The 22,778-nt window shown below is 42.4% G+C and overlaps 1 protein-coding gene across 1 annotated transcript; it reads right to left on the reverse strand.

Annotated features, from left to right (window-relative positions):
* Positions 1–7,983: 7,983 nt before the first annotated feature.
* LOC134481929 (uncharacterized) lies at positions 7,984–20,629 on the reverse strand. Its single transcript, XM_063274745.1, has 5 exons — positions 20,285–20,629; positions 11,068–11,486; positions 10,158–10,317; positions 8,653–8,784; positions 7,984–8,209 (listed from the first exon to the last, which is right to left on the reverse strand). The coding sequence occupies exons 2-5, from the start codon at positions 11,156–11,158 to the stop codon at positions 7,990–7,992; spliced, it is 603 nt and encodes a 200-aa protein (XP_063130815.1). The 5' UTR covers positions 11,159–11,486; positions 20,285–20,629; the 3' UTR covers positions 7,984–7,989.
* Positions 20,630–22,778: the final 2,149 nt, after the last annotated feature.

Genomic DNA, 22,778 nt, shown 5'->3' on the forward strand with positions numbered 1-22,778 from the left:
CAAGAAGTGATGTGTAATTCTCATGGGAGGACTGACTGTGTATGTTACCAGTACTTTTACCCTTGCAGCTTTTATTACACTTTATTTGTTCTCCATGTTTCCTGTCTTAGGTAATATATGCCCAGGGGAATTTCTTCGCGACTCCAGTCTGTTTCATACTGTGTGCTCCTTTTACTTTGATAAGACTCTTGCTTAAGTTAAGGACATTTTCTTCTATGATTTCGGTTGAGAATGGTTTTTTTTTCTTGTTTTTGGTTTTTATTTTTGTTTTTTTTTGTCTTATTTGCCTTTGACCCAAGTTTATTTTCATCCTTCCTTCAGACACACCAGAAGAGGGCATCAAATCTCTTTACAGATGGTTGTGAGCCACCATGTGGTTGCTGGGAATTGAACTCAGGACCTCCGGAAGAGTAGTCGGGTGCTCTTAACCGCTGAGCCATCTCTCCAGCCCATATTTTCATCCTTCCTATATACTTTATTGTCTTTATCATTTTATTATTATATTTGTTATTTAGCAGAAAAATCCTACTTCTTGCATGTTTTCTCCCAGGATTCTCTTCCTTCCTTCCTTCCTTCCTTCCTTCCTTCCTTCCTTCCTTCCTTCTTTCCTTCCTTCCTTCCTTCCTTTACTTTTCCTTTATTCCTTTCCCCCTCCACTCTTTTCTTCCCTTTGAATTTAATATTTTCCCTCTATCTACGTATCCATTCCTTCTATCATCTCTTCAATGCCTGAGGTTCTCTATTCCATCTGTTGGAGTCTGTTATTAAGGTCTGCCTCTGAGAGACTATTTGAGTTCCTACATTTTACTCATCCACATCTCTCCCTTTATGTTTCCTTCATTCATTTCCTTCCACAGTTAGTGTTTTCACAGATTTCTTTATTTTTCTCTTTAAAGACCTCTATGATATGTGCAAATGCTGTTTTACAATCTTTTTTTATTCTTGTTCTTCAGTCATGTTGACATATTCAGGGCCTTCTGTGATAGTGTTGATGGTTCTAATAAAGATTTTAATGTCATGGCTGTTACTGGTTGTGTTTCTATGCTGGTCTGTAGGTATCTGGGCTTGGGAAGATTGTAATTCTAGGTGCTAGATCTGGTTTTGTGTGGTAGAAAGTATTTGATCTCAACCATGGATTTCTGCCCATACTTTGTCCATTTAGTTTCTGGATAAAAGGTGCACACAAGCTTTATGTTTATGATAATCCTTAATCAGCACAAGAACTGAGCAGATAGCTATCCTCTGTACTATTATGCATATTTCTCCAAAAGTTCCATTGTGTAATTTGCCATGGTTTTGTCTGAGCTGCTTTTCACTCCAATTAGCCCACTCACAAGGTTAATTATTTACAGACTCTTACCTCCTGGTGGCTTCTCCTCTATTTACGTTCTTCTTTCTACCCCTGTCTGTCATGGTCTCCCCCCACCCCCAAGCTGGAATCACCAGGGAACACCTGTCTTAATTCTGCACAGCTTTTGACTATAGGCATTTTTATTTACAATTCAGAAATAACTTGTTGGCAAGGCCACATAAGAGTATGCATTGGTGTTTTCTTTCTTTCGTTTGTTGTTGTTGCTATTTTTAATTTGTCTTTGTCTGTTTGGTTGGTTGGTTGGTTTTTTTTTTTTAAGATTTATTTATTTATTTATTTATTTTTATTTAGAGAATACTTTATTAGTTTTTGTAATCAAACCCACGTATATAAGACCTTACATATTTAATACAGTGTGTTACCCCTGTACAAATGGAAAAAACTTAAGTTCAACATTTCTAGACCAATATGGCTGTTAATTTCTGTACAGTGCCAACTCAACACAGTAAACGGGGATACTTTTTTCGAAAGTTGACAGCACAGGTAAAGTTTCAAAAAATTCAAATTATATATCTGTATATATATATTTATATTTATATAAAAAGACCAATAATAGCAGTGTGTTATGCATCAACAGCAGCAACAGCTTTTCCAGGTTCTGCAGTCATCTGAACAAAACTGTAGAGACATCCAGCACACTCCATTAAAAAAAAAAAAAAGTAAAAAAACAAAACCCGAGAAAACAGCACAGTTCTGTTACTCTTGTGGTACCTGGCACCATTTTTTTTTTAAATTAGCTTCTCAATCATCATCTGGAAAGAAAACATTCTGAACAACATCATTAAAAACAGCTCTGATAAAGCACGGTCACTACTACGTATCATAAAGCAGGTACAAGCTATTTTACATCCACAGAGGTATGATACAGTACTGTCCTACATCTATAATACTAGAGGATACAATTTAAAAGGCATTATTTGAGACTTGATTCTACTTTTCCAGCAGAGGGCCCAAAGGATGGTGTGACACAGCTTTGTAAAGAAACATACTCTAGACAGGATTTCCTTTCACTAGTGGCACACTTCTAAGGATTCATTCTCTCCATGAATGTCAGCTAAAACCGTTATTAAAAAAATGAAATATCCCTAGAACAAAACCGTATAACCACCGGATTCACATGAAGATGACCTAGTGGAGACAAGCTGGACCTCACCTTACCAACAAGCTATCAAATCTGTTATGTTTAAACAGTGAGACCTCCAAGGAAGGAGATGCCAAGTAGTGCTTCAAAGCTTCGGACCACAATCAAACACAGCATCCTTTTCAACAGAAGCAGAAGCTCATCTGAATATGCTCATGGATGCTGACATCAACATTTAATCATCTCCTCACTCATCCAGGAAGAGGGGGAGATCAGTTACTACTGTACTTTAATGTGTTCAACCAAATCACCATATTACAAAAATAGCAAGCTGCCATAATAAAAAATAAGGCTCCTCTATCCAGCACCAGATAGCATCATTTTACTTTCAAGCCTAGAAATTGCACACTTGTATATAAACCAACCGAAGATGAGGATTGAGAGTTCATCTTGGTGGATTTTTCCTTTGATGAATATGAAGTGTCCTTCCTTATCTTTTTTGATGACTTTTAATTGAAAATTGATTTTATTTGATATTAGAATGGCTACTCCAGCTTGCTTCTTCTGACCATTTGCTTGGAAAGTTGTTTTCCAGCCTTTCACTCTGAGGTAGTGTCTGTCTTTGTCTCTGAGGTGTGTTTCCTGTAGGCAGCAGAATGCAGGGTCCTCATTGCGTATCCAGTTTGTTAATCTATGTCTTTTTATTGGGGAGTTGAGGCCATTGATATTGAGAGATATTAAGGAATAGTGATTATTGCTTCCTGTTATATTCATATTTGGATGTGAGGTTATGTTTGTGTGCTTTCATTCTCCTTGTTTTGTTGCCAAGACGATTAGTTTCTTGCTTCTTCTAGGGTATAGCTTGCCTCCTTATGTTGGGCTTTACCCTTTATTATCCTTTGTAGTGCTGGATTTGTAGAAAGATATTGTGTAAATTTGGTTTTGTCATGGAATATCTTGGTTTCTCCATCTATGTTAATTGAGAGTTTTGCAGGATACAGTAACCTGGGCTGGCATTTGTGTTCTCTTAGGGTCTGTATGACATCTGTCCAGGATCTTCTGGCCTTCATAGTTTCTGGCGAAAAGTCTGGTGTGATTCTGATAGGTCTGCCTTTATATGTTACTTGACCTTTTTCCCTTACTGCTTTTAATATTCTTTCTTTATTTTGTGCGTTTGGTGTTTTGACAATTATGTGACGGGAGGTGTTTCTTTTCTGGTCCAATCTATTTGGAGTTCTGTAGGCTTCTTGTATGCCTATGGGTATCTCTTTTTTTAGGTTAGGGAAGTTTTCTTCTATGATTTTGTTGAAGATATTTACTGGTCCTTTGAGCTGGGAGTCTTCACTCTCTTCTATACCTATTATCCTTAGGTTTGATCTTCTCATTGAGTCCTGGATTTCCTGTATGTTTTGGACCAGTAGCTTTTTCTGCTTTACATTATCTTTGACAGTTGAGTCAATGATTTCTATGGAATCTTCTGCTCCCGAGATTCTCTCTTCCATCTCTTGTATTCTGTTGGTGAAGCTTGTATCTACAGCTCCTTGTCTTTTCTTTTGATTTTCTATGTCCAGGGTTGTTTCCATGTGTTCTTTCTTGATTGCTTCTATTTCCATTTTTAATTCCTTCAACTGTTTGATTGTGTTTTCCTGGAATTCTTTCAGGGATTTTTGCGATTCCTCTCTGTAGGCTTCTACTTGTTCTCTAAGGGAGTTCTTTATGTCTTTCTTGAAGTCCTCCAGCATCATGATCAAATATGATTTTGAAACTAGATCTTGCTTTTCTGGTGTGTTTGGATATTCAGTGTTTGCTTTGGTGGGAGAATTGGGCTCCGATGATGCCATGTCGTCTTGGTTTCTGTTGCTTGGGTTCCTGCGCTTGCCTCTCGCCATCAGATTATCTCTAGTGTTACTTTGTTCTGCTATTTCTGACCGTGGCTAGACTGTCCTATAAGCCTGTGTGTCAGGAGTGCTGTAGACCTGTTTTCCTGTTTTCTTTCAGCCAGTTATGGGGACAGAGTGTTCTGCTTTCGGGCGTGTAGTTTTTCCTCTCTACAGGTCTTCAGCTGTTCCTGTGGGCCTGTGTCTTGAGTTCACCAGTCAGGTTTCTTGCAGGGGAAAAGTTGGTCCTACCTGTGGTTCCAAGGCTCAAGTTTGCTCGTGGGGTACTGCCTAAGTCCTCTCCGCGGCGGCAGCAACCGGGAAGATCTGCGCCGCTCTTTCTGGGAGCCTCCGTGCACCAGGGTTCCAGATGGCGTTTGGTGTTTTCCTCTGGCGTCTGGATGTGCACAGAGTGCAGTCTCTTCTGGTTTCCCAGGCGTGTCCGCCTCTCTGAAGGTTTAGCTCTCCCTCCCACGGGGTTTGGGTGCAGAGAACTGTTTATCCGGTCTGTTTCCTTCAGGTTCTGGCGGTGTCTCAGGCGCAGGGATCCTGCCGCTCCTGGGCCCTCCCCTACGGGAACCCAGAGGCCTTATACAGTTGCCTCTTGGGCCAGGGATGTGGGCAGGGGTGGGCAGTGTTGGTGGTCTCCTCCGCTCTGCAGCCTCAGGAGTGCCCACCTGATCAGGCGGTGAGGTCTCTCTCCCACGGGGTTTGGGAGCAGAGAGCTGCTGCGGGCCGGGATCCGCGGGTGTGGGACTTCCAGGTTGGTTGGTTTTTGAGACAGTGTTTCACTACTGTATTAGCATTTTCAAAAGCCAGTTGCTTGATTAAGATATCTGGGGTCAGAGAAAGGCCTGAATGTTAGTATTCTGCTAGCAGCCTTCTGATGAAGATGTAGAACTCACAACTCCCACTACACCACACCTGCTTAGAGGGTGACATGCCCCCACCTTAAAGATATTGGACTAAACATCTTAACCTGTAAGCCAGCTGCAATTAAATGTTGTCCTTTATAAGACTTTCACTGGTCATGCTATATGTTCACAGCAGTAAAACCCTAACTTCACCGACCTCTGAAGGATCATTTCCCCAATGTAGGGGACTGCCAGGGTGTTGAGACAGGCATGAAGATCTGAGTTCAAGGTCAATCTACACAGGAAGATCCAGGACAGGCAAGCTGAGGCAGGGAAGGAGTGGAAAACAGGAAGCTAGTGATAATGGAATAAAGTGAGGTGAGCAATTCCAGCACCTCCGAGCAGCAGAAGTCAGCAGCTTTGCCCACAAAGCCCTGATGTAGTGTACAGAATAGAAGGGACTACTGGACAATTGGTGCTGGTTCACTGGAACTAAGAAATTAGTGGTGATTAAAATGAGACCAGGATCAAAGTGGTAAAATCTTACGGGGAGTGCTTTTTGAGAGCACAAAGAAGCTGTGTTATAGAAAGAGCCAAGGCTGAAGCTGGTGCTACAGCTCTCCTTGGTAAAGTCTAACAGTCACTCAGTTGGTACTGGTTTTGAAGACATGAAATGGTCATGAAGAGGAGGTGAGGCTTGACACTGTGAGATGCCATGGAAGGCCATTAGTGAAGGTGATGACTCCATTTTTCTTGATGGCCCAGGACTTCAGAGGTCATGCAAAGAATCTGGGACTGGGCACCACGAAAAGAGCCTATGTAAGGCTCTGGTGAAGCTTAGTTGCAGTGAAAGACCCCAGTACATTGGGAATTCCAGTGCCACTGGATGATCACCAAGAACAGAAGCATCAGTGGTATGGATCAACCAGAGGTTAGAGTGCTACAGAGGGCAGAGCTGGAGACGTGACCCCAACTCTTCGGAGGAGCCCAGATCATGTGTGGGTCCCAGATATTGAGGGAAGAAGCTGGAACATTGAAGTCGCCTTGGAGACATACAGATGTTTGAGATGCCAGAGCCATGGACTCTCTACTGAGGAAAGCTGCTAACAGGGAGTGCAAACAGCACAGCAGGAAACTTTTCTTGCAACCAACAAAGATCAAAAGGGAGTTGGAGATCTGAAGACCACATTGACATCAGACATGGAGATGCAGAGTTTAAAGTTTACGCAGCTGGGTTCCTGTCTAGTGTGGGTGTTACAGCTAAGTGCTTGGATCAATCTCAGATGAGACGTTCAACTTTACACTGAACATTTTTAAAACTGCTATGAAGTATGGGAATTCTGGAAGTTGACCTAATGGATTTTGCATTGTGCTATGTTTAGATGTGGCCCCCATAGTCTCATAGGTTTGAAGAAGCCTCTGGAAGCCTCAGAGTGGAATGTGAAGGTTTGTATATGCTTGGCCCAGGGAGCGGTACTATTATACAGTATGGCTCCTTTGGAGTAGGTATTTCCTTGTTGGGTCAGGTGTTTCGCTGTGGTTCTGGGCTTTAAGACCCTCATCCTAGCTGCCTGAAACTGAGTATTCTGCTAGGAAACATCACATGAAGATGTAGAACTCTCAGCTCCTACGGCACCATATCTGCTTAGATGCTGCCAGGCTCCCACCTTGATGATAAAGAACTGAAGATCTGAACCTTTAAGCCAGCTCCAATTAAATGCTGTCCTTTATAACATTTGTCTTAGTCATGGTATCTGTTCTCGGCAGTGAAACCCTAACTTAAAAACTTCACATAGACGCCTGGAAGTCTAGATTATTAGCATGCAGACCCCATAAATGTGTCCCTACATATCTCAAGAAACACTTTGTTCAGGTATGATCCATTGCCACAAATAAGGAACACAATGAAGGACAAACGTCCACGGTAGGGGCTGGAGAGATGGCTCATCATTTGAGAATTTGTTTCTCAAAAGACCTGCAGGGCACCTAACAATCCTCTGTCACTTAAGTTCCAGGTGAAACCCAATGACCTCTTCTGGCCTTTGGGGAACAGCATGCAGAGACCTACAGAAGGCAAAACACTCATGACTATAAAATAAATCAACGACAACAACAAACAAAAACAAAAGCACCCAAAGGAGGAAAAACAAAGGAGAAAACTCATAGGGCACCTTTGCCTGGATATTTTGTCCAGCTTTTAAAGAAATCTAGAAACTGAATTGTAAACTATGTGATCTGCTTGAGTTGAAATCCCAAATGGAACATAGTACATTGTCAAGAACAAAAGTCATCATCCTAATCAAGAACAAGAAAACAACCAACCATAAAAACCCTATCCCCTGAAAGGTCTTGCAATTTATTATCTCTTCTGTGCAGTTACAATTGATATCATGTTTGAAGGAAACCAAAAGCAAGCAATTCTGTTTCATGACTGCTTCTATACTCCCTATAATATGGTTTTATTTCCTGGGAGATACTAGAGAAAGCCTGATGAATATTCCATTAATATGTTCAACACTCTCATCCACAAAAGAGTATATTTTAGCGGTCGCTAAATATTTGATAAGGATACAGCGTTGATAATTTTTTCATCATGAAGTTGGTATTCAGAGTTGGACACACAATCTACACTGAAAGTACAATTTTCTTTGTATCTCAGTCTGACTGGGAAGTCATTATGATGCCCAATCCCTGTGAGAATGCAGAGATCCATCTCTGCCTGAGAGCTGTGGGATTTCAGATGGTTACATCACACTTCAATAAAGAAGGTTCTTAAGAGTGACGAGTTCGAGATCACTGTTTGATTCACAAGGATACATTCGATTTACTCAAAAGTACAGGACACAAGGATTCAATATCTGTGGTGTAGATGGTCTTGCTGGCCTCCTCACAGAACCTCTTTCCCTCCTCACAGGATGCTTGCAGTTCAGTCTGCTCCACCAGCAGTTTTCTGTTCTCATTCATCAAAATCCTTACATTCTTCTTCAATTCATTGCATTCATTCAGGAGGTGGAAGTTTCTGATGCTGAATCAAAAACAAATAATGGTAAATCCCAGGCAGTTTCTATTTGCCTGCCACTCCTGCAAGTACAATCATCCCTTCAAGGGCCCCATCCCCAGGCATCTCCAGACTAGAGCCACAGTTTGCATGTTAGCACCAATTAGAGGCAGGTCAAATCCCGAGTCCGCATTCCACGGGATTCAAAGTACTTCAGAAAATCCTGACACTAGAGGGTATATATACCTCAAAGCAGAGGAAATGTTGCATACGGGTGCTTATGTGTTCATGGTATTCTAAAGTCATTGGCAGGTAGAGGGCCAATCCCCTCTGAGGGCTGATAGAAGACCCAGCAGCTATACAATCTTCCCACGTGTTTCTCATGGACCACAGATCTTTTTTTCAAAGTCATAGCTGGACAGAAATATTCCCCACCTAGTGCTGGGGTCTCCTTTCTGTCAGTGACTCACCGGTAGGAATTGTTCTCTTGTGTGAGCTCCTTGTACTTCTCCATGGCATCACTTATCCAGTTGGTCATCTTATGCATATCCATCGTTCTCATCTCATGTTGGGATTTAAGCATTGGCAATTCAATGTTCAGCCTGTGTTAGAACATGGCCCAAGGAACAAATAACTGTCTGAACTCATGATTTCACAATTAGATGAAGTGTAAATAAAAAATTTTCAATAAAAATTCAAATTCAAGGAATGGGGGCTAGGGAAGAAAGTGGAAAACTCAAAGACCACAGCAAAAACACAACAGTGAGACTCAAACCATCACTCTTCCATAGAAAATATTTCTCTGCAAGTCAGCACACATTTGTTTTGAAATAAGTAATCCTTAAAAGGCTGGTGAAGTATGGTCCTATAAAGACCCTCTGTATAGGAGGGGGGAAATTCTGAGAGCTGCATGTTTGGGAATAACAAGTGCCAAGAATTTATTCCCACAGTGACCTTTTCTAGGTCACAGTAAACCATCCTTGGATAATTAAAAAAAGAAAATAAAGTTCAAAGCAGGAAAATAAATAAATAAATAAATAAATAAATAAATAAATAAATAAATAAATGAAATCAGACTGTTCTCTGGCCTACCTAAGCCCAGTATATAACACAAACTTGCTCCTTCCTATTGGTGCTGGTTAAACTCATTATCCTGGGCATTGGACGGCAGAGCCAGGGGACCAAATGGAGGGAACAGACCTTCAAGATCTGGCCAGGTAAGCATGAAGGAATTGAACAGTTGTGTACGAAGTATAATATGTTTCCTCCAGTCTGTGCCATAGCCTTGGGTCCAACAGAAAGATGTGATGACATTTCTCTTGTTTTGAAAGCAGGGATTCTCAATCCTTGTTACATGACTCGCAGAGGCCGTAACTACTTTTTACAGGGAAGAGGATTCATAACACCTCCTCCCCTCAGGAGAGCCCTATGTGCCAGCACGGTAAACAGAAGGAGCAAAGTGCTCTGTTGATCAATGACGGCCTCCACGCACTCATCACTATCATGACCTGCAAACTGTTCATCAAACAAATCCTCAGACCCAATCAAAGGTCCCAGACTCCCTGATCCTGAGCAAAACACACACAAATACTTTCACATCCATACGTACATACCAACCCATATACAAACATAATTAGAATGCCAACTTTATCGTGGAGGTGCCATAGAATCAGTGTATAACGACCAAAATCAGAGTAAGAGTGAGGACATTCAGGCATTTCATTCACACACTTAGATGCAGCAAGTGTGACCAGGTCCTTCCAGCTGCTGAAAAAATCCAATCCAACTCCAAGGAGCTCAGGGTCAAGTACAAGAGAGGTTGACCCTAAACACACAGCACCTAGCTTCTCTCACAGGCCAGCACCTGCCAAGGCTCCTTAAAGTCCAGGATGAGAGGTGAAACACTTTCTGGATGTCTCTTGGCTTAGCAGAGAGAGCACAAGACAGTCAATAGGTTTCAGGGCATAATGACTACCTGTAGTTCAAACCATCATTGACATAAAGGTCCAGGATTCGAGAAAGTTCATCCCGCTCGAATTTACACTTCTGGATTTCAGATTTTAGTTCCTCCAAATTCTTTATACGCTTTTCATGGTTACTGATGAAATTTTCTGATGATGCCTTCCGAATAAACCCTGTAGATAGATAAACACAAATGAATGTACATATTGGATAGCCCATGGGTAGAAAAGACCATTCTGAGTCTCAAAATGGAGGTTGAGGAAGAGGAAAGGCTGGAGACTTGTTGAATCCCTGAAAGAGAAGAAAAGCTATCTCTAATGTGGACTCTTAAGCTATTTCCCTCTTCTCAACCTCCATTGCCATACATAAGCCTCACTCACTATTACATGATCCCTCATACTGAAAGATAGAATCTACCTCAGACATAAAGATTTGGGACATTGTCAGCAGATATCAGACGTGGAGCAGGTCAATCCTGGAGTTCACAGCACCATCAAACCCTAATCGTGTGTTCAAGCTTAAAGTGTCTGCGACCTCAATTCATGACTAGGGGGTGCATCCTTCCTTGTTCTTGTCATCACAGACTTAGTAACCTACAGGAATCTAGAGGATGAAGTGCTTCAGCACCCAACCATGAATGGGCACATTGTTATCCTCATAGGGCTTCCTCCTGGCATTCCTTGGCAGTAGAAATTAAAAAGCTCATAGAAAAGAAGCTGCAGGCCTGCCAATTCCTGGCTCTCTGTCAAATTACTCATCAGGACTCTTGACTCTTGGTCTGCAATTGACAAATTCCAAGGCTCCTGCTTGTAAGGCCGACTCCTGAAAGGCACAGCTCAAACCTACCTCCTGGAGGAAGTTCCCCGACTCTACCCAGTACTCACTGTGCCTTCCCCAGAATGATTTCATTCTTCTGTACTTACAAGACAGGAGGCCAGCTTTCTTCTGCCTCGGTCTGGTCTCTCCTTGATCTCCCCTCTCCTTCTGAACTAGCTTGAGCAGCTGGTGAAACATGCCTGTTTGTGAACCCAAAAGGCACCGAGGGAATCCCACAGGCAGTTTGTGTCACCACAACACTGGTGACGTCACAGAAGATTCTAGTGCTCTCTTAGATACAAGAGATTGTCCAAGGAAGACATTACTGATGATGTCACTGGGAAGTTCTATGGCCTACCTGCTACCCAGCTCTCCCAAAAGCAACCAATTTCTATGGGGCCCTTTTCTGCAGCCTCTCCTGTGACCCAGGGAATATCCTTTGGCAACTTCTCCTCCAGAGTTAGATATTTCTCTCTGCTTCATCAGATGTCATCAATGCTCTTGATGGGGAGAGTTGATTACAACCCTGAATTGGAGAAGAGATTTTTGTTGGTATCTAAATCTCTAGGGACCACAAATGAGGACGATTTCTATCAATAATAAATCTACACCTGAGACGATGCACATACATACAGTCCAATTCCCAAAGTTTTCCTGTTTCCTAGAGGCCAATATATTTCTCCTATAATTTTAATTTTATAAAACCTGGATAATATTAGCTTATTGTGCATTCCTTGATAGCCAGTACTATTTCCACATACACGTCCATGTATTTCACAAAGTCAATGTTAATAATCCTACTTTTTTCAATAAAAACTCCCTTCTCTTTGGAATATAGGGGATCAACTACAGGGTAAATATAAAATCATAAATTTCTATACCTTCTTTTACATATTAAGTAGGTCATCATCCCTTTCTCAAATATCGCCAGACAATTAAATTGGTCATCAGTGAGTAAAGGTCAACCTGGACTGCGTGTTCCTACATTGTAGCCCGACAGCCATCACTTCTCCAATATCTGTCTTCCTTAATTTCCAAGTCCAGGCATGAGGATATTGGGGGTTGCCCCTTGATACTTTACTCCTAGCAAACATAAGAATCAGCAGGATGGGCAGGGAGTCAAAGGGCCTGAGGTCAGGTTAAACCTCAATTTTAGTGGGTCCATAAGTTCAGGGGAAAGTCCATTTGGCATTGTCATCTGTGGCTTCTGTGTTCTTCTCCTAGGTTAGCTCAATCTGTGCTATGACGCCTCCTAACCTCACAGACGTAAGAGTCAAAAACACGTCTGTCTTCTCTGGGAAGGGCTTTGCCTCTGACTCCCACCTGGAGTTGGACAACATGGCTATACAAAGCTCAAAACAGAGGTGTGGAGATGATGGATGCTTCAGAAGTTTAGGGTCATTTCTTCCAAATAAGGCACATATTTTTCCAATGTAATTTTTCCTTTGTTCTTTCACTCTTGGTGGCTGGCTTCTTTCCTGGCCTGAAGTATACTGGAGTCCAATCTTTTGGATGACTGAAGCATCTTTTTTTGAGATGACAGGCCCACCAAGGGGCCTGCTGCATACAGGCTCCTATCACCAAGGAAGTTGTTGCTACAGAATCATAGCATGGTGGTAGCAGCACATGATCTCTCACAGTCTTCTCTGCTGCACTTGCTAAAAGAATAATCGGGTTTTTTTGTTTTTTAATATTTTATTGGAAATACCTACAATGCTGGTCAGAGTTGATACATGCCTTTAATCCCAGCACCCATAAAGTTTTTTTTCTTTTTTCTCTTCTTTCTTTTGCAATTGTTGTTAGAATTCCTGTTGTTTTCTTTGGTAATTCCCTCTATTTGCTCTGTACCTAGAATGTTAAGTCCACACTCTTCATGGCCCTATTCTTCATGGTAAAGATTTTGCTCATACCACCCACACCACACATGATCACATTATTTACTTTCAAAGAAGGAAAACAGGCATGAAGAAGAGAGTTAACGTGTATGGTCTCAGGTAATCAACACATCATGAGTGCAGGATGGCATCCTAGGGTTTTGGATTACCCAAGCTTCTGGTTTTGAGATTGACAGGCCTCTGCAGAAGTCTCCAGTTGAGTAGCAGAGAGTCTGGAAAGGCTGAAATAATGGCTTCCCACGCATGGAAAAGGCTGCCCTTCAGTGCCTCTGCAGCCTGAGCAGAGGTCTACCAAGAGCATAAGGGCACTTGACCAGAGCTGGTAAGGGACTGCCTTTTGGATGATCTGTGAGACCTGGATGAACAGAGGCCTCCAGAGTCCTGATAAAGGGAAGGAGAGTCACATAGATGTGCTGGAAACAATCGATCTTTGGGCTGCAAGTCGTGCATTTATCTTTGCTGTGTAAATAGTATTTGTAAGTGACAGAGGCATCCTACTTTATCATGTCTAGTCACTCTAGTTGTTAAAGTGTTAGCTAGTGTAAACATAGTAGAGTTACTACAACATTACACTGTGTCCCATTTTGTTAAAGAACTTTATTTTATTTTTTATTTATACATATTTTACTTATTCACATTGCAAGCTGCTCACTGCCCCCTGACACCCGGTTACTCTCTCCCACAATCCTTCCCCAACTCTCCTAGTATATTCTTCTCTGGGTGTATGAGGGCCAGCTATCACAGTAGATCCCTTCTTCCACCAAAGCCAATTTACCCTGTCCTGGGGCAGGTGCTGAGGATGCTGGTAATGGATGCCTTGGGCTTTCTTCATGCTCCAATTTGCTGGCTTTGGGAAGTTCATGCAGATCTGTCTGTGAACTTGGTACTTCATATAGACAGCACACAAGAAGCACTGATTTGGATAATGTTCTTGAGAGTATATTTCAATCAAACTTACTCCCACTAATATCCTAAGAATGACAAAGGTAATGGGACACTATACATCTATTCCAGGAGTTTCCATTTCTGAGAGCAGCAGAATAGAAGCCCACAAATTGGCAAAGTTAAGTGAGGTCACACAGGGGACCTAAGAGCACACTGCTGCTTTCCTAGAGTGTATCCTAGAGGCTTATGGTATCTATACACCCACAGATCCATATGCACTGAACACCAGGCTATTCATTGCTTTTGTCACTCAGTTTGCCACAAATATTAGAAATCCCAAAAGTCAGAGAATTTTGGAGGTATGAATAAGTCCCAGGGGCTGGAGTAAGCTCAAAAAGTCTGTGACAACAAAGAACTGAATGAGAATCAGAGAGACAAGATGCTCATCAAGACCATAGTCGTATCCCATTAAGAAAATATGAATAATAAGCCATCAGGTGAAAATATAAAGTAGGAGGTCAGAGCCCTAGGAGGTCTATCCTTTGCCCTCAGGGAAGCAGCCATTCTCTCAGCCATTCCAGGCCCTCGGCCACACAATCAGAGACTTCCCCAACAACTCACTGACCTTTCTCAAAGACCTATCTGGGCTTCTCCCTGAAGAATAGGACATGCAGAGTCCTTGAGGAGCCGCCAAGAGGCCTCCTCCACACAGGCTCTTTGTGGGCAAAGGAAAATGTTCCTGCGAATCTGCCATGGCAGCAGGAGTTTCAACCAGGCTGCTCTTAGTTCCAGCTCACTGGATGCAGGCCTGAGGCCATGGGGTGTCTTGGAAAGGAAGAAGCACACACTACCTCACAGCTCCCTCTGCTGGCGACTGCTAGAACTGTGATAGGACGTGTGTGTTTATTAGAAGCATCCACAAAGCTGATCAAAGTCAGCACACGCATTAATCCCAGGATTCAAAATTTATGTTAATCGTTGATGTTATTGTTTTTTGTTTGGTTTTTGTTTTTAATTCCCCCTCCACAGCTAATTGCTCTATACCTAGAATATTAAGCATATGCTCTGGAGGGACCTATTCATGTTAGGCGATGCTTTTATTCTTACTAACCACTCCACAGATGATCCCATTATTTACTTTCAAATAAGAATACATTCATAGAGAAGGAGTTAACCAGTATGCTCTCACAGAAGAAACACATCACGACTATGGAATGGCACCCCAATCTTTTGCATTTGTTATGCCTTTTAATTTTTTTCATTCTTTATTTGTTTTTAGTTACATTCAGATGTTATAGCCTTTCTCTGTTTCACACCCATATCCCCCTACCCCATCCCCCTCACCCTGTTTCTCTGAGGGTGTTCTCCCCCCCACCCAACACTTCCTGCCACCCTGCCCTGACATTCTCCTATACTGGGGCATAGAGCCTCGCAGGACCAAGGGCTTCTTCTCTCATTGATGCCCAACAAGCCAATCCTTTTCTACACATGCTGCTGGAGCCCTGGGTCTGTCCATGTGTACCATTTGAATGGTGGTTTAGTCTCTTGGAGCTGTAGTTGGTTGGTATTATTGTTGTTATGGGGTTGCAAACCCCTTCAGCTCCTTCAATCCTTTCTCTGCCTTCTCCATTGTTCTCAGTTCAATGGGTGACTTCAAACATCCGCCTCTGTATTTGTCATGCTCTGGCAGTGCCTTTCAGAAGACAGCTATATCAGGCTCCTGTCAGCTCGCACTTCTTGGCATCACCAATATTGTCTGAGGTTTGGTGGATGTATATAGACTGGATCCCCAGTTAGGGCAGTCCCTGGGTAGCCTTTCCTCCAGTCTCTGCTCCAGACTTCATCTCCACACTTCCTCCTGTGAGTATATTTGTTCCCCCTTCTGAGAAGGACTGAAGCTTCCACACTTTGGTCATCCTTCTTGAGCTTCATGTGGTCTGTGGATTGCATCTTGGGTAATCTGAGATTTGCGGCTAATGTCCACTTATCACTGAGTGCATACAATGTGGGTTTTCTTGTCATTAGGTTACCTCATTCAGGATCATATTTTCTGGTTCCTTCCATTGCTGTAAGATTTTCATGAAGTCATTGTTCCTAATAGCTGAGTACTACTCCACTGTGTAGATGTACCCCATTTTCTGTATCCATTCCTCTGTTGAAGGGCATCTGGGTTTTTCCCAGCTTCTGGCTGTTATGAATACGGCTGCTATGAACATAGTGGAGCATGTGTTTTTGCTGTATGTTGGAGCATCTTTTGGGTATTGCCCAGGAGAGGTATAGCTGGGTGCTCAGGCAGTGCAATGTTCAATTTTTGAAGAAACTCCAGACTGACTTCCAGAGAGGTTGTCCAGTTTGCAATCCTACCAACAGTGGAGGAGTGTTCCTCTTTCTCTGCATTCTCGCCAGCATCTGCTGACACCTGAGTTTTTGGTCTTAGCCTTTCTTACTGGTGTGAGGTAGATACTCAGGGTTGTTTTGATTTGCATTTCCCTGATGACTGAGGATTTTGAACATAACAGAAAGCATTTTAAGAAATGATGCTACCCTAACTGGTGGTCTGCATGTAGTTGAGTGCCAATTGATCCATTTCTATCTCTTTCTACACAGTTCAAGTCCAAGTGAATCAAGGAAATCCACATAAAACCAAACATGCAGAAGCTAATAGAAGGGAAAGTGTCACAAAGGGCCTAGAACACATTTGCACAGGATAAAGTTTTCAGAACACAATACCAAAGGGTCAGGCTCTAAGATCAACAGTAAATGTATGAAATCTCAACATTCTGAAAACTTTCTTTAAAGCAAAGGACACTGCCAATAGGTAAAACAGCAAGCTACAGATTCGGAGAAGAGTTTTACCAACCCTACATGTGAGAGTGTGCCAAAATTAAAAATAAACAAAATACTCAAAAAGGTAAACTCCCAGACAAACAAATAACCCGACTTTTAAACTGGGATAGAGAGCTAAACCAAGAATTCTCAACTGAGGTATCTCAATGCCTGAGAAACTCATCAAGAAATGTTCAACATCCTTAGTTATCAGAAAAAGGTAAATCAAACGAACCTGAGATTCTTCATTACACCAATCAGAATGGCTAAGATAGAAAACTGAGGCAGCAGCAGAGTGGGCTAGGATGTAGAGAAACTGGAACACTCCTCCATAGCTGGTGCGATTACTGGCTGTATATCAATATCAACTCTGGATATCAATGTGGAGGATCAGGAAACATTGCAAATAGCTTTACCTGAAGACCCAGCTTTACCACCCACTTCAGCGCATATACTCAAACATGATCCACAAATGACAAGGATGTGTGGATGAATATGTTCATAGCAGCCTTACTCATATTAGTCAAATGCTGGAAACAACCACGATAGACCTCAACTCAACTGAGGAATGAATATAGAAAGTGCGCTCTATTCAAACAGAGGAACAGTACTCGGGTATCAAAGATGAATACACCAGGAACTTTATAGGCAAAAGGATGGAACTGGAAAATAGTGAAGTAACAGAGATCGAAAAAGACATAACATGGGATGTATTTAGTGACAAATGGATGTTAGCCCAAAAGTACAGAAGACCCACTATACAATTCATTGATCACACGAAGGGTAACATGTCAGAAGGCCAAATTGTGGATGCTTGAACCCACTTAGAAGGGGAAGAACATAATCATGGGAGGCAGAAGGATGGAAGGACCTAGGTAGAGGCAGGGAAGGATGGACAAGGGGTGGGGGGAGTAGCAACAATGAAAAGAGACAAGAGAGAAACCCAGAGGAAAAGTGGGATAAATAACAATAAGCATCAGTGGTGGGTGGTGAACTTGGGTAACCCAAATGAAAAATGAAGAAGTCAAAATCTTTTCATTTGCAGATGACGTGATACTATTTTTAAAACTAAAAATGTATCACCATCTCTCTTTTTTTTTCCTTTTCTTTTTTTTCGGAGCTGGGGACCGAACCCAGGGCCTTGGGCTTGCTAGGCAAGCGCTCTACCGCGGAGCTAAATCCCCAACCCCAATATCACCATCTCTTAAGACTGATAAATACATTCATAAAAGCACAATACAATGGGAACACACAAAATTTCTTAGCCTTCCTTTATGCCAATCCAAATCATACCATGAGAAAATCTGGGAAAAATTCCCCTCATAATCATCTGAAAATATAAAATGAAATAATGTGGATTGAAATACTTAAAATGCAAAGACAAATATGAATTAGTTAGAGGTGATCCTAAATAGAGACAACTTGTCTCTAAAAAATTAAGTTTCTTAAAGCTGAAAATACATTCATTAAAGTAGTAGAATGCAAAATAACACACAAAACTCATTACCTTTCCTGTATACCAAAAACCAACTATGGGAAAGAAATCAGGGAAATATTCTACTCAAAATAGTCTTAAAATATATAACAAAACACCCTGGATAAGCACACTTATAAAGCATACTATTAGTAAGAAGACATATAAAGTGCCTTGTCCATATGAAGCCAGACAAGAATTTGTGGATCTAGAAGACAAGGTATGAAGGACTGCGTGTAAATCCCAGTGACTGAGAAAGCAGCCTGGAGCCAGTTGTGTTACTGAGACTTCAGACAGCTTGGCCTTTACACATGTGAGACAGCAGACTCCCATGAGCAAATCCTTAGCCTGGAAGATGTAGTTATGGTAGCCAAGAAAACACACAACTGTCCCCTCTGTCTGCCTCTTACTACTCTGATGTCCCACATCACAGGAGGGTGAATGGTCTTCCGCATACCCTGGGATGCAGCTCACAAGGGACAGCACCTGTCTTCAACAGAGCTTCATCTGAGCCTGCCCTTGGCCTGTGGTGGATGTGCAGGAAGTGAGCTGACAGGTGAAACGTAGCCTGGCTGGGTCTCAAAGTGCAGCTTGAGACTCACCCACTGTGATTGTCAACACTTCCATGTCTCCATTGGGAGGGCAGTGTCACAATGTCCTCCTACTGTCTTCTCACTCCATTCACATGCTTCGTGTGACACAAGCTCATTCACAGTTCACAGGAGGCAGCATAGCTTCAGAGCCCTCATGTCTGGCCACAGAAGCCAAGAGAGCAATGTCACAGTTCACAGTGACAATGTAGATAAGCCAGGGCATTTCCTCCAAGTTTTACTTTCAAGTGTATCCTTTTATTGCAGTTTATGCTACTCTTTCTAGAAGGCCATGTTTCGGGAGAGCATTTGGATTTTGCCCCATCCACAGTTTACAGATTACTTACATAGACTCCTAGAGGATTTCAGTGGCAAGGTTTCCCTAAAGTTGTATGCAAACTAACTGTATACACACACACACACACACACACACACACACACACACACACACGGTGCAAGGATAATAGAGACGCGCATGTTGAAGTAAAGTTAGGACAGTGGATCTAGAAGGTAAGATGTGAAGTGTTGTGCTAAAATCTAAGACCCTAGGACGGAGGATAGGAAACAATTGTGAGTGGTGCTTTCCCACAACTTGGCCACATGAACAATGAAGTATGAGACAACAGACCTGCATGGTCAAAGCCAAACCCCAGGAATGCACACAGTCTATTGAATGAGATTGCAGCTCATCTCTCTGATCTGTAAACACCTGTTCAGGTGTTTCCCACACACACTGCTATATAGCACCTGAGGGCAAGCACCTCTCCTGCATACTACTTCATTATAGTCCACCCCTAGCACCCTGAAGGGTATTTAAGAACGGACCTGATAGGTGATCTTTTGACCTAGCTGAATATGTAGCTGAAGCTGAGGATGTCAACATTCCCAGAGCTCTGTTGAGCAGTGGGTGCTGATTTACTCTGGCTCCCTTAGTAATACTTCAGAAAACCAAGGAGACAGCCTCCTCAGGCCTATTCACAGCTGCACAGGATGGAACTTGGCTTCAGAACACCCTAGTCTGAGGTATAGAAGCCAGGATGAAAACTCCATCAGCACTCAGTTGCTATGGAGATGCCCAGAATCATGGATAGATCTCTCTAGATCCCAGGACTGTAGATATAGATGCCTTGTATTGGTAGAACATGATCGTTTAGTACACCCACTTACTGCTCAGGACACCTAGAGAAGTCAGGAAGGAGCCAGTCCCGGTTCTGGTTCACTGACTAACAGTTCTTCACTGCACTAGAAAACTGCATGACACTCACACGTGTTGACTCAGAAATCTAAGGGGACCACTATCAGGGAATGGTAGTCAGAATAACTCTAGTGGAAAGCCTGAGATGATGAGGTCTCATCTAGAAGTTCTTCTCTCTCCCAGATATTAGTGTCAGACACAAACTGAACCAATCCAAAGGGGGAAGAGTCAGCTCTGAGCCGAGGATACCACACTAGTCTCTCCCTTCTTCCTAAGGACCTTTGTCTTCTAGATAAAAGGAGTAAAAGCCATGAGCTCTCAGGAAAACAGTGGTGCCCTTCCCAACTACTGGCTTCTGAAATAGAGAAATTAATGATGTAAAGGCTCTGAGTTCCAGGAACCATAACAAGCAGGAAGTCCAGCTGCTTCTTATAAGCTCCCGGCTCCAGATTTCCATACCTGGAAGCCTCAGCTCAAGGCTCTCTCCTCAAGGAACCTCCTCACCCATTGCCCAGAGCTCACTGAGCTTTCCCAAGGACCATTTATTTCTTCCTTTTTTACAACAAGACAGGAGGGCAGCTTCCTTCTCCCCAACTCTCATCTCTTCATGCTCTTTGTTCTTTCTCACAAACGGCTGCTTAGCCTGGACAACAGGTCAATTAGTGAACCATAGAGACACCGAAGGAACATCCCACAGGCAGTTGGTGCCACCACAACACTTGTGGCATCACAGAAGATGCTAGGGCTCTCCTGGATACAAGAGATTGTTCAGGGAAGGGTCTACTGACGACGTCACTGGGAACTGCCAGGGCCTCCTGCTAACCAGCTTTCCTTATGGTGACCAGATTCTGAGGTGCCATCTCCAGGAGGCTCTCCAGTGACACAATGGAACCCTTTCCATGTCTCCTCCCTCTAAAGCTAGAGATTTCTCTTTGCTCCATTAGTAGTTACATGCTCTGAAAGGGCAGATTGCGTCAGGGGCCTGGCATGGGGAGAAAGATCAAGGGACATGGGGTGGAAGATTCTTCTGGATAATAATTTTATTCCCAGATCCAGTTCTGTGACATACATTCCAATTTCCTAGGTTTTCCTGTTTCCCAAAAGTCAGTATTTCCCTCCAGACCTTTAATTTATTGGATATTGGATTTCATTTTCTTATTGTGCATTCCTTCCAAGGTGTCTTTCTTTTTATATATTCATGGATGTGTACTCACAAAGTCTCTGTTTTGCATCCCTCTGTTGCAATGATCTTGGTAACATAGTTAATCCAGTTACACAGTGAATATACACCTTTAAATGTTGTGCACCTACTTCAGATGATAAACTTCCGGATCCTTTCTCCAAAAAATAACCAGATATCAGTGAGCAAAGGACAACGTGGACGGAGATTGGTCCTCTGCAGTTCCATTAGACGTCACTTCTCTAGTGTCCACCTTCCTGAGTTCCCAGGGCCAGGCCTGAGGGTGTTAGAGTTTGGACCATGATCCTGTATTCATGCCAAACGTAAGATCCAGGAGGTTGGGCAGGGAGTGGAAGGGCTTGAGGTCAGGTGAAAGCTAAACTTTAATAGGTCCAGAAGTTCTGGAGGGAGTCTATTTGGCATTGTCATCTGTGGCTTCTACATTCTTGACCTAGTTGTGAGGAATCCATGTTAAAATTCCACCTAACCTCATAGCTGTAAGAGTGTAAAACATCGCCACGTAGGTCCTTTGCAAATTGCTTTGTCCTTTTCGATGCCCAGTTGGCTCATGCAGTTTCACTACCACTAGGTCCAAATTAGGGGATATTGTTGATGGATTTGGAGGTTCACTGGGTCTCTCTGATAGTCAAAGTCATAGACTTTATGGAGAACTGGAAGGACAGGATTTCAAGAATAAAATAGTTGAAGAATTCTGCCAAGTGCTGACCTCTAAGACTTAGAAGCAATGGGGGGGTGTATTCTAAACATATTATTATATGGCTCAATCCCTCCTTGTATGGAGTACAGCAGGCCCAAAATAAGAAAAGAGCCTTTCCACCCTTCCTGGACTCTAATGAGAGTTTTCATAGTCTTTCCTTTAATGTCTTGTTCATTATTTCCACCTGCCCAGAATTCTGCACAACAGAGACTCCAAACTGTGCATACATCTTTGATGGTTATTCAGAGGCTTTGGCTGTGAGAGCTGGGCTATTATATGGCAGCATTTCTAGTAAGTGGCAAAATTAGGGGGAAAGTTCCTAGCAGAGCTTTCTAGTTGCTCTATGATCAGTTTCAGTCCGATGTAGTGAGCTTCTACTCACCCAGAAAAGGTATCAATAAAAACAAGCAGGTACTTTTATCTTACTCTGAGGCCATGTGTCAGTTAATTCAGGTTCTCATAATTTATCATAGCGTTGGCTACCTGTATGCAATCCTTTCTGGGTAAATGATCTCTGTTTTTTATTTACATAGGTGTAAATGTGAAATCTGGCTTTGATATCTCCTTCTACACTGTCCAGTGTATGTGGGTATAACATACCTTTGTGTTGGCAACTCAGAGAGTTCTGTGGACCCAAGACAAGTAGTCTGGTAAAGCTGAGTTACCAGAACCTGCCAATTGTTTCTGGAAGAATGATCTTTCCCTCTGGTGTTCACCACCAACCTCTGGCGTCAAGCTATATATTTGATTCTTTTGCATCCTCGCCTCTTAGTTATACTCGAAATACACAAGATCTAAGGCACAGACCACATGAAAATCAGGAAGGATGAGCAAAAGGGGATGCTTCACTCCTTCTTTAAAGGGGGAACAAAAATATCCATAGGAGGGGATAGGGAGGCAAATTTTAGAGCAGAGAATGAAGGAACAGCCATTCAGAACCTGCCCCACATGTGGTCTACACACACACACATATATATATATAGATATAGATATATATAGATATAGAGATATAGAGAGAGATTGATATAGATATAGATAGATAGATATAGATAGAT

This window comes from Rattus norvegicus, chromosome 15 (assembly GCF_036323735.1).
Source record: "Rattus norvegicus strain BN/NHsdMcwi chromosome 15, GRCr8, whole genome shotgun sequence".
NCBI lineage: Eukaryota > Metazoa > Chordata > Mammalia > Rodentia > Muridae > Rattus > Rattus norvegicus.

Coding starts and splice junctions, on each gene's coding strand:
- LOC134481929 (XM_063274745.1), bottom strand. CDS start 11,158: ATGTTTCACCAGCTGCTCAAGCTAGTTCAGAAGGAGAGGGGAGATCAA. Junction 10,318..11,067: donor GAAAGCTGGCCTCCTGTCTT/GTAAGTACAGAA, acceptor ATCTATCTACAG/GGTTTATTCGGAAGGCATCA. Junction 8,785..10,157: donor AATGATGGTTTGAACTACAG/GTAGTCATTATG, acceptor GTTCTAACACAG/GCTGAACATTGAATTGCCAA.